Raw genomic sequence first — 18,937 nt, forward strand, 5'->3', positions numbered from 1 at the left:
TCTGAAGGGGCCCCTCATAGGAGGGTTGAAAGTTTTGAATAATTTACTTCTAGACAAAAAATAACTAAGTGACCAACAGGTTTGCCCTGTACACAGTGCGCACAAAATGCGTTGGGTGCCATGGAGGTTCATACCACATCGGCTTTCATTGTGGAGACATTCACCCAACATTACCAGGTTTTATCAACAAGAACCATGGTGAAATGATTATCTTACACCTGGGCAACCTGGAGCTCTGGCACACACAGCAATTAGACCCAGATCACACAGAAATAGTGTTACATGGCTTTCACTTTCAGTGACATCACTGGGCGCTCATAATGCAGCTAATGTAGCTACAAGACTACAAGTGACTAAAGCTTGAGCAATGCCATCGTAAAAAAACACTTGACAGACATAACAGAAATGGAGACATTTTGTTTTACATACATCCAATCTTGTCCTGTTCGTCTTTATCTTGCTGAGCGAGGCGGGCTGCCACCTCTTCGGGGGGCCGCTCTTTTAAGGCATGTGCTCCTTCATGTGAGCAATCCTCACAGTGCCCCGCTGCAATTAGAAAATAGTCAACTGAAACCTCAGTGATGCTATTTAATGCAGATTACCAAATCTTATTTCCACTTTTTGGGGGATAGGCCCAAAACCTGCAGCAGAGTGTTTACATGGCAACTCCTGCTATTTTCAGGTTCTCACCTCCACTAGGCAGCACAGAGCTGTTTTACATGCAGACCACAAAGGATCTTTTCTCAAAGAAAATCTCACAGAGGACGTTTTTTTTTTTTTTTTTTTTTTATGTTGGAGGCACTTTCTACAGGTCTGTATCTCAGGAAGCAGAGAGCCCCCGGGGTGAAATTAACCCAAGTCAGCTCCGGAGACTCCCTGCTTCTCACCTATTAAAAAAAGGAAAGCAGGAGATGCGCATGCGCGGCAGGTTGGAGATGGAAGTGTAACTGCACAGCACCTCCAACCGCCGGCCAATGTTAGCGAATAAACAATATTAAAACCAAACCTGGACATTCTAAAACTAGCGCCAGCAACATCTAACACACCCCAGATCATTATCTGAAACCGGAGGAGGGATGGCAGCGACTAGACAAAAAACCCGGCGCAAATCTGATGTGAGGGCCTACTTCACCGGTCAGGGCAAGACCGGAGCAGCCGAAATGTCAGCAATGTCGGACTCGGACTCGGCACAAGATATGGAGGGAGCCGCGGCTGCAGCGGGCCAGTCCCGCATAATAAAAAAAAGAGATCTCCCGCTTACTTGTGGACCTGAAAACATTTTTTAGGGGAGAAGTAGAGGGGCTACGAAAAGACATTCTCCAAATTGGCACACGAACGCAGGAACTGGAGGAGCAGATGGAGGATAGCTCCAAGCGGCACCAGGAGACGCACTTGCGGGTCCAGGCCCTGGAGGATAGAATAGCAGACATGGAGTCCCGCCAAGAGGATAGTGAAAATAGGGACAGGAGGAACAATCTGAGGGTCCGGGGCATCCCAGAGGAAATTCTAGACCCGGAGGCCCTGTTGACCCGATGGATGGCATCTATTCTCCCAGGCAAGCCAGAGTCTGACCTGAGGATGGATAGGTGCCATAGGGCGCTGAGATCACGTCCGCTGCCAACGAACCCCCCTAGAGATGTTATTTTGAGGCTCCACTACTTTTCAATAAAGGAGGAGGTGAGCAGGATCGCCCGGGCCACTCCACACATCACATTCGAGGGCATTACACTCACAGTGTATCAAGATATATCCCCCCTCACATTGGCAAGGAGGAGAGCGGTGGGCCACATAACTAAAGAACTCCGGGATCGGGAGATCCGATACCGGTGGGCATTCCCATTTGCCCTAGTGGCCATAAAAAATGGCCGGCCACATGTGCTAAAGCACCCGTCGGAGGGGGTGAGCTTCTTGAAGAAGCTGGGGGTCAGAGGGACCTCAGACTCTGCTTCTCGGGGAGCCCAAGAGGAGCAACCAAAGGATGTACCACCGAGACGTTCGGGATCCTCCTCCCCAAAAGAAAAAAGACAAGAGAAGGCAGTGGGGGGTGGCAAAAGCCCCTGAACGTTCAAAGCTGCCAAAGTTAATAAAGTTCTGAAAGTTTTAAGGCGCTGAAGTTTTCCCAGTTTAACCCCCTGCAACAGTCACTCAGTGTGGGCAGCATTGGAGGACAATAGGGCAAGACAAAGAGGCACAGGAGGTTGAAACTAGCCCAAAGTTCTTTTGCCACGTTTTTTCTGTCACCAAAATGGCTACCCCAGGCTTACCTGCAGCAGAAGAAGGAGTCGAAGCGCGGGGACTCCAATGGCGGCCAAGTTCTCGGCGGGAAAGAATGCTCCGGGAGTGGGACCCGCCCTGGGACCCGCCTATGGATACACCTTCCCGCGAGGAGCTGCCTCTAAATGCGACTGCCTCGCCCAGTCGGACGACATCTCTGATCCGGATCTCACGAGAGTGGGAGCTTGTTCGGGCAGACCGGAAATAGCGGAAGTGATGTGGAAAGACCGGATGTCTCGTGGACCCGGAAGTGAATCGGTCCTCCCTGGCAGGGGTACGCGAACTCCGCCGCTGGGGAGAGACACGGGTTGGGGCAGCGGTCGGAGGTGGTCTGAGCACGGGACACATGGAGAGCGGTAGATATTTTCATAAGAGGAGACTGACATTGGGGAAGAGGGCAGAGTAAAGCCGGCCGGCAGAGGGATAAAGACGGAGCAAATATACTAGCGCCCATATAAAGGGGAGGGGGTCCTAGCTAAGGGACTCATGTATCTAAATGAGGAGGGAGGAGGGGCGAGGACCGTAAGGGGCACTTAGATTAGGATTAGCAGGGGTAGTTTGGGGGAGGGGAGGGAGGGCAGGTGGAGATAGTCATAGATAAAGTTGGGGATAGAGTACAAGATAGCAGTTAGGTTTTGGTTACCTTTAAATGCCGGCGGGGGGGTGGGGGGGGGAGGTTGCCACTCTACCTGCAGGCATGTGCGTCGGCACCAGGGAAGGGGACTTGGACTGCTTCCCTGGCAAAGACCCGGTTATTCATGGCAGAGATGGTGGGCCATGGAACTGGATCGAGGGGGAGGGAGGTCCAGAGAGAGAAGATCTTTACCGGGCAATGAACCCGAGGTCCAAAGAGACCAACACGGTTCTCTTTGTTTTTATGTGTGATATGTATATGTGTTTTTCCCTCATGTTTTATCCCTTCCTCACCCTAGCCCCAAAAGGTGAAAGACAAGAGAAGTTCTACAGGTGCCAGCACTACGGCTCACAAGTCCGTCAAGGGATTCTAGATCTAGGTAAGCGTAAGAATGATTATAAATTACGACTCTGCACACACCACAGTATGCGATGGCGGTAACTTTATCACAAAATGCCAAGGGGCTCAATAGTCCACATAAGAGGAGGGTCGCATTTGTGGAGTTTAAAAGGAGAAGAGCCGACGTGGTCTTCTTGCAGGAGACCCACTTTAGTTCAAGAAACAGTCCAAAATTCCTAGACTCACACTATCGACAAATATACCTATCTTCAGGTGAGGGGGAAAAAAAGGAGTAGCTATTCTTGTACATAACAAGACCCGATTCCAGGTTGAAAAGATCAAACGAGATCCTAAGGGACGATTCATTGTCCTGGTAGGACTCCTCAAGCAGTCTAGAATTACACTGGCCTGTATATACGCACCCAGTGAAGGGCAACATTATTTCTATGACACATTTTTCCAGAAGCTACAGCAGTGGGCAGAGGGACACATAGTCTTGGGGGGAGACTTCAATACAGTCATGGACCCGAGAGTTGATCGCTCAGCGTCCCAGCATCTCCAGAGGAGGGAGGGCAATATCCCCTTATTGAAGGGTCTAAAACAACTTGGTCTGGTAGACATATGGAGAGAGCAACACCAAGGAGACCGTAGTTACTCCTTTTATTCCCATCCCCATGACAGCTACAGTAGGATTGATCACTTCTTTGTATCTGGTAGAATGGTCCCACAAATAGCCGACACAAGTATACATGATATTACATGGTTGGATCATGCATCTATAGAGCTAAGATGCAGCCAAATTGGATCTGTTAAGCCGGGAGCAAACTGGAAGCTAAACGAATCTATAATTAAAATACCGGATATACTGAAACAAGTCAAAGCCGAAATTTCGAACTATTTTATGACAAACAAAGGCAGTGTGGAATCCCATTCTATGTTATGGGAGGCTCACAAGGCCACAATACAAGGGGTACTAATTGGTATAGCAGCGGGTAGAAAAAAAAAAAAAGGAAGCCAAATTAACTCAGCTATATCAAAGGTTACACGAGCTCTCTATACTACATAACCGGACAGGTAGAGATGACACATTGAAGGAGTTGAAGGATGTTAGGATTGAACTAAATCTCCTCCTTACCTCCAGAGCTGAGAAAGACATGAGTTGGACACAGAGGAAGTTTTATGAGAAAGCTAATAAACCGGACACTATGCTAGCCACCAGACTCCGTAATCGGAAACCAAATTTTAATATTCATTCTATTAAGACAGCAGAGGGACAGATCTCCTCTAACCAAAAAGTTATAGTGGGGGAGTTTGTGAAATTCTACGCACAGCTATACAATGGGGAGAAGGTGGTTCATAACGCTAAGACAAGTAGTAAACTGCGGAAATTCTTAGCGGACGCAGCCCAACCACAATTGACCAGATTAGAGCGAGAGGCAATCCAACGCGACTTTACAGGGGAAGAATTGGCAGAGGTAGTAAAAAACCTAAAGGCGTCAAAAGCCCCAGGCCCGGACAGGTTCTCCAATCTGTATTATAAAAAATTTATCGGAGTATTAGCTCCGCACATGCTCCAGCTGTTTAATGGAGTACTAGCAGGAGAGCCGTTCACGGAACAGATGCTCCAGGCGTCGATCTCAGTAATTCATAAAGGGGATAAAGATCCCACAAATTGCCAAAGCTATCGGCCAATATCACTAATTAATACAGATGTTAAAATCTACTCTAAATTGCTGGCCAACAGATTGAGTGTCATCCTGCCGAGGCTAATCCATCCGGATCAAGTTGGCTTCATTACTAACAGACAAGCGGCCGACAATACTAGAAGGATTGTGGATATAATAGACTTTATAGGAACCAACGAGATCCGAAGCGTAGCCTTAAGCCTAGATGCGGAGAAGGCCTTTGACAGGATTGACTGGCCATACCTAGAGTCCACGCTCGGAGCATTTGGGTTTGGAGGCATATTTCGGCAGGCAGTCAAAGCATTATATTCCGCACCAGCAGCTAAGGTGGTCCACCAGGGGTTCCCCTCGGATTTATTTCCAATTAAAAGTGGCACGAGACAGGGGTGCCCGCTTTCGCCCCTGTTATTCGCCCTATGCATCGAGCCACTTGCAGCACAAATCCGGAACAACGCTGATATCTCTGGAGTACAAATCCACTCCCAGGAACACAAAGTGGCTTTGTACGCAGATGACATAATTCTAACTCTTACTAAGCCGCTCATCTCGCTACCTAATCTGTTCGAGCTTCTAGAGCGTTTTGCCCAGATCTCTGGATTTAAAATAAACCAGACTACATCAGAGGCTTTAAGCTTTAACTTACCCAGAGAGATGGAGAAGCTGATAGAACTCAATTTTGAGTTTAAGTGGCGTCCTACATCCATGAAATACTTAGGAGTGCACATCACGAAAAAAGTAGGCTCTCTATATCAGGCTAATTATCCCAGTCTGCTGAGGACTCTCAAAAAAGAGCTGCAGGAGTGGAAGGCATATGGTATTTCTTGGTTGGGGAGAATATACAGCGTCAAGATGAATATCCTTCCCCGAATTCTATATCTGTTCCAAACTCTCCCGATAGCCGTGGTACGAGCAGACATTACAGGGCTTCAAAAATCAAATCTCACATTTTATTTGGAACGGTAAAAAACCACGGATTAAGGTAAAATTGATGCAGAAAGCTAAGGAAGCTGGTGGTCTGGCGGTTCCGAGCGTCATATCCTACTACAAAGCGGCGCAGTTGTGTCAGATTACGCAGTGGCATGGAGATCCGGAGCTCAGGCGGTGGGTGGCGCTGGAGAGGGAGACGTGTGCCCCGCTTGAGCTCAAGGACCTGATCTGGTACCCGAGGACACGGGTGAGGGATGTTCTCGTTCCACTGACCTCTGTTCTCAACTCACTCTCGGTTTGGGAGGCTACTAAAGGTAAATCGCTCGATAACCTCCAAATACACACTTATGGCTCCCTTATATGGCAATCCAGATTTTGCTCCGGGCTTAGCAAACAAGAGCTTTCTGATATGGCGCAAATTGGGGATTAGACGATTGAAGGACCTGGAGGGTAGTGGCAAGATTAAATCCTTTGAGCAATTACAGTCGGAAACAGACATACCTAATACTGAGTTTCTGAGGTACCTCCAGGTTCGGGCATACTACAACACACACCCGGTGAGACCGCCGTTAACGAATTTTGAACAGCTCTGCGTGCGCGGTGCAGACACGCGGGGACTGATCTCTGCCTTATACAGAGGGGTGGTTAGTACTGACTCGAACAGGACAGACAAACCCCGTTTTATGGTACAGTGGGAGGAGGATTTGCAGGGCACATTAGAGGACGAGGACTGGTCTGCGGTGTTTAAAGCTGCAGCTAGTAGCTCCATTTGTACGACATTAAAGGAGAACTCATATAAGGTATTGTTACGTTGGTACCTCACCCCAGTTAGATTAGCAAAATTCATCCCGGGCTCTTCCCCGTTCTGCCCTAGGCAGTGCGGGGAACAACAGGGGGATTTGGTTCACATGCTGTGGTCTTGCCCGAAAATAGTGCCTGTCTGGACCCAGATCCGTGATTGGCTGCAGCGGATCTTCTTGGGGCTCAAAATTCAGCTGGACCCGTGGCTATTTTTATTAGGCAAACCAACAAATGATGTATCTAGATCGGGTAACAAGCTGATAGCACACTTTGCTACAGCTATGAGGTGTGAGACCGCAGCATTGTGGAATCAGAATGCGATTCCTTCTATAGATAAAATCAGAAACAGAATTTGGTTCATATGCCGAATGGAGAAGTTAACGAGTTTAGTTAACGATTCGGCGATAAATTCGAAAAGGTCTGGTCATTATGGTTGGCCCAGACTGATATTCAGGGGGTGAATGGTGCCACAATATGGCTTTAATAGATTTAGGTGAGTTCTCCTTGGATGGGTGGCTGGGAGCTAGCTATGACGGACAGACGGAAGGGACCCCCCCGGGGCTGTGTGATACACTAAATAAATACGAACAGGAAGTGGCAGCGGATTTATCCCGAAGACCTTTGTGAGGTAGAGTCGGGCAAAGCGCTAGCAGCAAAGATGCATAGCACCCGAAGACAAGCTAAAGGTGGTTATTCTTCACCGATCCCTTCCCCCCCCTTTCCCTCCCTGCCCTCCCTCCTCGCCTTCCCCCCCCTTTTTTTTCTCCCGTGTCGTCATTGGTATGTTGTTGTCTTGTCCTGTTGTCTCCCCATCATGTGTTTGTTTTATGTAGTTCGTCCTAGACAGTTCGGTGTATACTAAGGATAATTTGCAACATCCTGCACGTCCATGTTTGTATGCACAAAAAACTAATAAAGACAAAGTTGAAAAAAAAAAAAAGGAAAGCAGGATTGCGGCTTTAAGAAAGACTGTTTAGATTTATGAAGTAGTGTGCGTATTACCTGACGTGGCAGATCCTTCTTTGTGCGCAGGCGTGTGCGGTTCTGGGACTTTGGGTTCTTCATGCATCATAGCAGCCGGAATAGAAACCGCTTCACCAGTTGCAGAAATTATTTGAGCTACATGTAAGGGGGCTAGACAAAAAAAAAAATAAGAGATTTTATATACGTGTATGCATAAGTCTGCAAGCAAGTGGGTTGAAGTAGATTTTTTTTGACTGAAAACTGATCGTTTTGATCAACAACCACGTTTCTGGAAATAGGACAATAACTGCCATTTTTGCAACATTTTCTGGAAATCCATTGTTAAGAACTTTAGAGGAATGTTTGGTGTGCTTTAAAATGACAAAGTTTGGAAGTTGGTCGGTCTCTCCTTCGATTTATCGTTAAAGAGAACTTATAAACATGTGTCATGTTTGACGGACATTTCCTAGCAAATATACACTTGCATATGCACAGAGAACTGAAAAAATGCACCTGCTGCCGATTCAGGAGACCCAACCGATTGCCTAACCAGACACCCCACATGTAGGACAGGGGTCTCCAAACTCAGTCCTCAAGGGCCGCCAACAGGCCGGCTTTTATGGATATCCCTGTTTCAGCACAGGCGACTCAGTGCCTGCGACTCAGTGCCTGCGACTCAGTGCCTGCGACTCAGTGCCTGCGACTCAGTGCCTGCGACTCAGTGCCTGCGACTCAGTGCCTGCGACTCAGTGCCTGCGACTCAGTGCCTGCGACTCAGTGCCTGCGACTCAGTGCCTGCGACTGGGATATCCATAAAAGCCGGCCTGTTGGCAGCCCTTGAGGACTGAGTTTGGAGACCCCTGGTATAGGGTGATGCTAGGTAAAAGGTGGGAATGTAGGGAGATACCATGTGTGATGAATGTAAACACACACACACACACACACACATTTCTGCATAGTGGTGGAGATTTGCCTGGCAGGTAAATACCCTCCGTAGTGGAATATCAGTATATCTATACAGTCCTGAACAAGCCAAACATTGGATCCGTATAATACTTTGCCAAGTTACCTTCAACCTTTTCAGAAGATGAGTCCTTAGTCTTATCTCTCTTGGGCTGGTTGGACTCCCGCATTACCTCTTCTACTGAAGAAATTTTTAGTGGGCCAGACGGCACCTAAAATAAATCAGAGATAAATTACCTAAGAAAAAACTTTGCACTCTAAGGTCTTCAGAATATACACGAAAGTGTTGAATGTCCAAATACAAAGACTGAGAAAACACTCAGGGCAATATCTTCTAAGAAGAGCTGCTCCATTAGACACCTTCCGAGCTGGAAAACACCTAAAATCGCCCTGTGCAAGTCAATGAGCCATATTTACTAGTGGAGACACGTCCTGTGCTAGAAAAACTCTGCACAGCCCCTTTACAATGAGATGCAAAGGGCCATATTTACTAAGCCGTGCTGAAAGCGGTCTTATGTACTAGCGTCGCTTAACAAATATGACGCGCAACCCTTTCAATATCAGAGGGCCCCTTTGGCAGCAGAAGGGCCAATATAAAGAGGCCTTAGACTGCAGAGTCTACCCTGAATAATTAGAAATCAGACTTTGCTTCTTTAACACTGTCCATAAGCAAGGTGATGTATAATTTAATATTGTCATTACCAACGTCATGTGTGGAATGTGGAAAGCGGGCACCTCGAGCAATGACTAGATTGCTAGAGCTTTCAGGCTGTCTTTATTTCTCCTGGTTTATGCTTGTAATGTAGTAGTACAGCATTATGTTAAATTAAAGCACAAACCTTGCATGGTTGGCAGTACATTCAAAATATTAATATTATGGAAATAATGTTCTATAGGAACCAGCGACATTTCCTGGTCAATGGCCCCGATTCAATATGCTGTGAAGCCGTCTTACTCGTACTATCAAATGAATGGGACTAAAATCTTGTCCAGCACGTGGAAGACAAAACCCCAAAGTACATTGAATAGGGGCTTCCGTTATCAATACTAAAATAGAAGACGTATAAAGCAATGCTCTTATTGCTACGTACCCTGTTGTGAAACCATGCAAGTGGCAAGAAAGTCTAAAAAAAAAAAAAATTCCAGTTCTAGCAAGATATTAAACTTTCACAAACATTTAACGCTTAAGAAAGACCTTTTAGGCTCAACAAACCACATTACAAGCTGCCAAGAATCCAGTTTAGCATTCAACTGGTCTAAACACCCCCCATCGTCTCCAACTAACATCAGTAAGTAGTTACCCAACTTACCGGTTTCTTTAGCACAGGCAAAATGTACGGCGCAGGCCCAAGTGCGAGCTCAAAAAGTTTCTGCGAGTAGGGTATGGACTTTTCTACATTGTCTCGGAATCGTGGGTCCCATTTAGCATAGAGAACTGTGCCGCCAACACCCCCGCCTGCAAAAAGGAGGCCTGCACCAATGATCTTTCCAGCGGAGGTACTGCACAAAAGAACAGCCAGTTAACACCACAATCCCAACCACCTGTCAACAATTATTTTACACCAGGGCGTCCCAAGTCCAGTTTTTAATCAGAACATGGTTAACTGGTTGAATATTGAAGTCTTGGTAGTTTCTCTCGAGAACTGAACTGGGGGAGCCCTGGTAAACTCCAAATCAGAAGTGCTGTATAAACTAAAAACTGACGTAGAATTAAAAAACGGTGAAGTATATATTAAAAGCTTTTGATACGTACAATACACCGAATGCACTTCCAGCAGTTACTTTATTGGCATGTTTAATTCTGTACTGTATAGCAGTAACAGTGTACTTGGTATGGCCACATATTACCTGTCTGATAGGTGGCACTGCTGCTCATTTACATACTGTGCTTAGTCCTCATGTTACCATAAGGCTAGGTCCCCAGTGGCCATAGCAGCGGGCGAGACGCACACCAGGTACAGACCCATATCGGGCAGGCCGCATTAGCTGTGTGGGAGCGCTCACATATCGTGATGGCACGACAAGAATTTTTTCTCGGTACAGCTACGTGATCACGTGGTGTGCGGGCAGCCAATGGCACGGCAGATAGTGTAGACCAATAGGAGTGCAAGTAGTGTAGACTGACAGGGCTGCTTGTACATGTTGTTACGTAAAATGCATATTTGTTTTCTTGCAATCAGTGCACCACTTGTCTCTGTCTTTTCTGTTTCCTTTTCGCTGGGCCCAGCTAACTTTTCTCTATTCTTCCCAAAACTTTGCTAACTTCTCATTTGGTGTCCTGAAAGCAGTGAAATGAATGCAGGAATTGTTTATTTTCTTGCTGCACAGTCTTGATTTATTTTACCTTAGCTAGATTCAGTTCTAGCAGGAATACAGGAAGGGAAGTTCATTCCCAGGTATAAAAGATAAACAAATCCTTACCTGGAATATATCAGGATTTGTTACGGTGGTTTGGCATTTGCCGTTTCTTGGGCAGTGTCTGTTAAAAGTAAAGGAAGTTTCCTTCCTGCAATCCCATACATGGTGGATTATGCCATTGTAGGTGTTTGAAGTGGGGAAGGTGATACTGCAATTATTTAGTTATTTGAATTCTCACTTTGCAAGAACAAAATAACTTGCCGTTTGGATTTATATTAACATATGTTTGCCTGAAAAAAACGGTATACTTCATGTCAAGTTTATTATGTTTTCTAATTTGTGTATGTTTTGAAATGTTTCCCGTGTGTGTTTGGCTAAACTTGGTTTGGTCCTAGAATGAACCAGGTGTCTGATACTATTTAAGGAGGGATCAGTTGACAGATCAGAGAGAGGGTGAGAAAGTTGGACTTGACTGCAGCTGCCATGCAAAGTTCCAGTCTCTCCAGGATCTGCTGCTCCTGCCCCTTAAAAAAGAGCGGTTATATGGAAATCCATATGGTGAGCTTAAAGAAACCCGGCAATGGTACTTTAAACCAGGTTTTTCCAGTTTGCTGGGGTTTTTTTCTGTGTGATCTGATTGATTCTGGATCTCAAGTATCAAACTGTGGAAGAAATAAACCGGTCCTGGTTTAGCAACTAATGCTTGTCACTGTCTGACTTATTGACTTTTTCAGTGCAAGGACACAACCTCCCATATAGACCAATGGCAGTGAAGTGCTGTGCTTTGACGTCAGTCACTTATCTGAGATCTGACTCAGAAAGACTGTTCATGGTCCCAAGATTCAGCAAAGTATCCGGCCGCTCCTCCTTCTCTTACCGTGCACCCAGAAACTGGAACAACCTACTGGAGACTCTCACAGCCGCCACCAGTCTAAGTTCTTTCAAAACTAAAGCTGTCTCACATTTTAATCTGGTCTGTAACTGTTACATACTGTACGCCTATAATATATATTATCTCTTACTGTGCATGCAATGTCTTGTACTGTATATAATGTATAACCTGGTCACTTATGTAACTGTAACCATGTATGATTTGTCATCTTAACTCTGTGCCCATGACATACTTGAAAATGAGAGGTAACTCTCAATGTATTACTTCCTGGTAAACCATTTTATAAAATATAGTCGCGTCCCCCATCACTCCACATAGACCGCAGATCGCGGCTTTTACCCGTGCACAAGCCGCCAGGCACTCAGAAGTGCGCGCCGCCGTAGCCTTAGAAACATGTCCTCAAAATGATACAAAGACACAATGGATCCTGACCTCTATGTAGGATACATCAACAAACTGCACAACACTTCACCTAGACCAGTGACAACCAGATCATAGATAGAAAGGTCAAAATAAAACTGGCAAACTGCAAGGCAAAAAAAGAAAGAAAAAAAACACAGAAAATAAGTGAATCACTATACAAAATACCCGTATCCCAATTTACTTGCAAGTAGATGTGTGAAGCATTAGGAGCTGGAAACATTTAGAGGAAACTTCTAATATTACACAGAGTAGGATATTTATTTCCACGTGGATGGAAAGAATTAGATTCTGGATTATCCTCGACAACATTAAGCAGAGCACAAGAATGGAAGATATTACAAAAAGAACAGTATACCCAGATGATCCGGTAGTAGAGTAGGTACGAGATGGTCGTAAGGGACGGAGTGATGTTTTAACACACAGGCATTCCTAAAGAAAACAAGAACAGACTGATTAGACTGACATTTTATTAACAATTATCCCCTTCACTGGCAGAGGAGATTTCAAAGCATGGAGAATCAGAATATGCCATGATTGCATGCATCAAAGTGTCAGAAAACCATTTGCTAGAGTTCAAGGAGGTTAAATATGAACTATTTTAATTTACATCATAAATGTGTTTCAAAGGTGCCATCTTTAAGGCATGTTACTTCTGACACTGCAAATATCAGGGAGACTGCAGTGCTGAAATTCCTTACTAAAAACACTTGATTGTTCTTGCCGGCATGCCTTGTCCCGCCGACCTCAGGCTTACAGTAGAAACATGATAATGAACATGGTTTCATTGTATAGCGATACATAGGATCTCTATATCCTGCCAGCTATTAACCTAGTTTTTGTGAAGAAAAATTACAGTAGCTCTAACAAACTGTGGCGCACACACACACACACACACACTTCTTCCCAACAGGTTTAGAGGCCAGATGCTTTAATTATCGGAATAGGGCAGTGTATTTTTGGAGATTCTATTATTTAAGAGAAAATAAAGCATTGGAAGTGCGCCGTCACATTGCTTTTAGTAAAACTTGAATATTAATTGCTGCTTTATTTTACTGTAAATATTATTGCCAGTGTTATACAGGCATACCCCGCATTAACGTACGCAATGGGACCGGAGCATGTATGTAAAGCGAAAATGTACTTAAAGCGAAGCACTACCTTTTCCCCACTTATTGATGCATGTATTGTACTGCAATCGTCATATACGTGCATACCTGATGTAAATATGGCATTTGTAACAGGCTCTATAGTCTCCCCGCTTGCGCACAGATTTGGTACAGGTAGGGAGCCAGTATTGCTGTTCAGGACGTGATGACAGGCGCATGCGTGAGCTGCTGTTTGCCTATTGGGCGACATGTACTTACTCGCGAGTGTACTTAAAGTGAGTGTCCTTAAAGCGGGGTATGCCTGTAGTAACTTTACCATCTTCTTCCACCTTACAGTAATGCACTAGGTAAAGCGACTTTTAAAAAAAGGACCCGCCTTTGAATAAACTTGTTGAACAAGAAAACACCTTGCTAACTAGTTACAGAAGATATTATCTATAAAACACTATTTTAGCCGTTCACTATACTACACCGTAGCTGTTGGCTGCTGAGGTATTCAATGTTAAACAGTAATTTGACACAAACTTTTGGGGTAAAAGAAGTTAAATGCATGGTCATTTCTGGGCCAAACATAATGGAGAACATTAACATGTATAAAACATGTAAACTCTCAACACATTCACAATGTAACCCACAAATTCACTATGTATTTCACATTCACTGGACTTGCTGAAACTGTAGGTTCATAAAAAAAAATGTTTTAATAAAGTAATCAAGTTTTAAGATCAAATCAGGGTAACAATTACAGGAACCAGAAAGGAGTAGCTGACTCCGATTCTATACCCAATTATCATCTTTATATAAAAAAGTATTTCAGAAGGGACAATGGGGAACATTTATCAAGTGCTGGTACGTGCTATCACACCCGTTCCAGAGTCAACTCCAAATGACTTGAATGGGAGAGAACACCCTAACGGGTGTGATAACCTGTACTGGCACTTGATGCATGTGCCCCAATGTCTCCTTTCCATTGACACCTACACCAGGGGTGGCCAATTCCAGTCCTCAAGGGCCACCAACAGGTCAGGTTTTCAGGATATCCCTGTTTCAGCACAGGGGCTCAATCAGTGGCAGCCACCTGTGCTGAAGCCGGGATATCCTGAAGACCTGTTGGTGGCCCTTAGGAGTTGACCACCCCTGGACTAGAGGTTACATTGCAGGCTCTGTTAAGAGAGTTAGTCGCCTGTGTACACCTGCCCTCAGACAGATCAGAATTAGAATAAAGGTAAGCAGGAATGGGCTGGTATATATATTTTTTCATCTGCAAGGCTCATTTGCCACATCTGTGCACCCGTGGCAGCCTCCTGATGTTTTTTGTGAGTATATAAATGACACATACAGATCCTCTTCCGTGATTGTCAACCCACTGCTGAATAAAGGCATCTCAATGATCTCGCACATATACACGTGTTGTGTGCTCAGGACTCCCCAGCAAGGCCATATTTTAGGGATAACCAGCTAATCCCACATTTCACATACAGATAAATGCAAATATGCATGCTTGGTAATTCATCGATTATTCCTACAATATGGTATGACTGGGGTGTCCCACGGAAGGGGCTGTAATTGTGTTAAGCATTAGCTATACATATATAAGGGTTTGAAATATGAAGTGTCCGGGTGTTTAAAATGGAGCTCTCCCCAGAGCCCCTTGCAGTCTAAAAAGGCATTATTCTATATTATCTGTAACCACCACTCAGCACTTATACAGAATGACCCCCTAAAGGTTACCATGGTAACCTCAAATGCTAGACATTGAGACACTCATGATTTTAAACACACAAAAGAAAAAAAATGGACACTCATGGGGCAAGATACAAACATTATAGGAGTTAAACTCACGCAGGCTTCTGGGGAGATATGGCCATTTTAAATATTGTACGTAACCTGGCAAGCAATTTTAACGAACTAAGAATATTCTCTGGATTCCTAGTGACACACGAATTCCAGGGAAGGTTTAATGTGGTGAAATCACTTCTCCAACTGGTCACAACACAGACTAAATGGCTGGCGTCGCATTAAACCAGACAATCGATGCACAAGGAGACCTATGAATGATCAAATGTAATAATACATCTATAAAACAATCTGTATCCAGTTTGGATTAGACAAAATAGACAATGTTTGAGTTGGAAATAACGCACTGAATTCCAAGATAAAACTTAGACAGCTTTGTCACATTGCTTGTTTAATACCATACAGAGGTACATTACAAGGGCTTACATGGAATACACCCAACAAATTCCTATATACATAGATTTCCAAACACTGTTCCAGTGTTATATTTGTAACATACAAAACCAGACATTACTTATATTGCAATTTTACGTACTCAAAATGATTTAAATTACTTCAAGTGATATTTGATATCAAACTATTGATATATTCATTTTGGATTTTCCGATTTGCTTTTGCAGGTTCCATATTCCTAGATATGGTAGGTATCCATTTTATATGGTAGGTATCCATTTTATATGGTAGGTATCCATTTTATATGGTAGGTATCCATTTTATATGGTAGGTATCCATTTTATATGGAAATCTAAATTTGTAGAAGATCTACAAAAGCGATTCAAATTATTATTCCTTTACTCATTGCTGATAAATTTATACATGGATTCTTGTCCCTCATTCTACATATTATATAAACCTCATTGTTTGTTTAAATCAATAACTGACTTTTTCTTCTGGTGAGGCACTGCTACATCACATTTCTGAGAAGTTCGCACCACTCAGGCATAATGTAAGGCCGGGGTGCGCAAATGTTCCCCCTGCCTGCTGTCCTCCGGCGGCAAATGACGTCACGTGACCCAGCGGCGTCATTTGAAGCAGACTTACCATGAGGACCCATCACTGGAAGTCAATGTAAGTGAGTTACAGAGGCCTTGTGCGGTCCCCTGGGATTTAATTTAAATACCTTGGGGGAGAGCACAGTACCTCTGTAACCACTCTCCCCTCCCCCCAAGAAAATCTTGCACCCCCCTGATGTAACGGGACCTTTTACAATTATGCTTTAAAACCGGCATATTTGAAGGCCTCAAAGCTTTGGCGATATGACAATATACATGTGACAAAAAAAGTTAACTGTACGACAAACAAAAAGTACCAATGCAACATCCAAATGTCAAAGTATATAGTTAAATACTTCTGTTTGTCTTCTCATAAGTATCGGTCAATTAAACTCTTTGGCCAAAGCATTATAAACTCTTTGCCAAAGCATTATAAGCCTGCAGTTTATAATGCTTTGGCCAAAGAGTTTAACAAAATGATCCATACGACAAACAGATGAGTATTTAACTATACGTCATTTGGATGTTGCATTTGGGATCTTTTTGGTTGTATACAGTATATTTGGTCACACCCAATAGCACTCCTTTTGACACACGAAAAAACATTGCTGTATTGAGAAAAACTCATCCCTCAGCAATCCCTCAAAAATTGTGTCTATAGACAGTGCGCTTAAGAAGCAATCTACAATATACCCCAGGCTTCGTGCCGCTTCCTGCAGCCTTATTTCCCTCTAATATAAAAGTAAGTATCTTGAAGAGCCATGTAAGTAGGATAGTATTCCACATCATTTCTAATGCTGAAATGGTTAAGAAAAATATGTTAAAAATCTTTTTTTTTTTTTAAATCTGTATTCTTCCTTCTCATGCAGTATAATAATCATGACGGGGTTAAGTCAGCACACCTTTCCCCCAAGTAATTGGCCACATTTTGCTTTTTTTTTATCAATAAAATTACAACCCGAAACCAATTAAAAAAAGGCATATGGTTAAGGATTTCTCAGCAGACATATTTTCACTGTCCCATTCTAGCTTCGACTGTCAGAGCAGCTAAGAAGTCTATATAAACTGGTTGATTGTCTCTTAAAGTGACTGTATTAGCTGTGGCTCTTAAAGTGACTGTATTAGCTGTGGCTCTTAAAGTGACTGTATTAGCTGTGGTTTATCAGGGACCCGATTGTGAGACTGTCTCAATACCAATCATTCCCTTTTTTTGGATTGACTTATTTTGTCTTTCTGCCTTTATACAAGATGAGCGCTTCTTCCTTCCCGCTTGCTTATTTTTCTACATCTACTTGGGCCCTATGGAAGAAAGGCCAGGGATTGCAAGCACCTTTTTATTATGCACTGGTATATGATTTTCATTCAAAAAAGGAAAAGTATCAACGTTACCACTGCAGCACTGTAATAAACTGAACATTAAACACTGTACAACTGTGCAAAAACTTTTAAATGTCATTTTTTAAGTGATGTGGGTTTGCGTGCGATAAGAAACCGTCCTTCTCCAGATCAGCTTGTTTCCCAGTAAGAGGAAGGTACTGAGTCAGTGATTGAGGCCCTGGGTGTGTGTGTGATACAGAGAACAAGGTCACGTCCTCCTCATGGAGAGACTGGCACTAATATTGTGTTTTACTTACACTGGGAAGTTTCCTGCAGTATTCCAATTTAATTAAATTCACACTCTCAACTCGAGCATTTTCATATCAATAGGTAATATTCCACATTTTGCCATAAAAAAAGACTCAACATGAACAGTATATTTCATATTTTCTAATAGCATGTTTGTAAGGGAGCAAAATACATCCTTGTTCTTATGTGTATCTCTTTCAGTATTACAGGCACAAGGACATGTTGCACTTCACAGCCTCAAACCCTCACACTCCAGGCCGGATCCTAACTTGCCAAAAAAAGGTAGCAGTCTCATTGGACAAGCTTCCTGCCTGTCACACCAATTCGCCAGCCTATTGGCAGAAACGCACGTCGCTCAAAAGTCCGCCCGCCTCTGTGGTCAGTAAAAGTTGAAAGGTTGGTGAGGATGGCGCCGATTGGTTAAGGCGCCAGGACGGCTCGCCTCCGATTGGTTAAGTCAGCCGATAGAATTGAGAAACCGACAGCTATGATTGGTTTAAGGGCCAGTCAATCAGGGCCCCGCCAGCGCACGTAACCTGAATGTGACCGTGAACCTGGGGGGGGGCGCCTCGGACTTCATGTCTCCGGGGCGGGGGGGAGAGAGGATTGGTGAGTGGGCGGGGCACCCGCCGTGCGTTGCGAGGCCAAATAGCGCAGGCTCGCGCCACCCGTTATAACCGCGGCCGCACACGCCTGCGACCTTACCTGGGCAAGGGCCGCCGCCCCGGCCTTCCTGCACACCCGCAGCATATTCTCCGGTGTGACGGAGAAGGGCTCGGCCTGGTGTCGCGCTCAGCACAGCATGTCCCGGCGCAGAGATGAATGGAGAGTGTGTCTGCGCAGCCCAAGCGTCACAGGCTCTGACCACGCCCCCTCCCGGCCACGCGCGCTATCTGACAGCACGCGAACTAGGAAGGGTTTGCGTGACGGCCAATCAAAAGGCCTGTCGTAAACGACGTAGTACGTCGGTGGGTGTGTATTGGGTACGGATCGTTTGTAAGGACATATCCCTACTTTCCTGTTTCGCTGTGCAGAGCTCCCCCTTCAGAGTTGGACACAGAAAAATAATAGGTCCAATAGATTTTAGTTCCCCTGTCAATGTGGGGGATACAGGAGCTTACAATCAAGTAAACAAATCCTATGAAGGCCTACCTATA

At 44.5% G+C, this 18,937-nt stretch overlaps 1 protein-coding gene across 3 annotated transcripts in view; it reads right to left on the reverse strand.

Annotated features, from left to right (window-relative positions):
- The window catches only part of IMMT (inner membrane mitochondrial protein), a 43,216-nt gene extending 24,560 nt beyond the window's left edge, over positions 1-18,656 (reverse strand). For 2 of the 3 annotated variants that reach the window (XM_075571647.1, XM_075571638.1), the window contains exons 1-6: positions 18,486-18,654; positions 12,615-12,688; positions 9,897-10,086; positions 8,693-8,798; positions 7,663-7,794; positions 430-546 (exon numbers count right to left, since the gene is read on the reverse strand). In XM_075571647.1, the coding sequence (XP_075427762.1) occupies positions 430-546; positions 7,663-7,794; positions 8,693-8,798; positions 9,897-10,086; positions 12,615-12,688; positions 18,486-18,530 (664 nt within the window). In that variant the 5' untranslated portion in view covers positions 18,531-18,654. Of the gene's footprint in view, positions 1-429; positions 547-7,662; positions 7,795-8,692; positions 8,799-9,896; positions 10,087-12,614; positions 12,689-18,485 lie in introns of all 3 variants that reach the window. The other variant, XM_075571655.1, reaches the window with a different exon arrangement.
- Between the last annotated feature and the right edge of the window lie 281 nt (positions 18,657-18,937).

Source organism: Ascaphus truei, chromosome 1 (genome assembly GCF_040206685.1).
Source record: "Ascaphus truei isolate aAscTru1 chromosome 1, aAscTru1.hap1, whole genome shotgun sequence".
Lineage (NCBI taxonomy): Eukaryota > Metazoa > Chordata > Amphibia > Anura > Ascaphidae > Ascaphus > Ascaphus truei.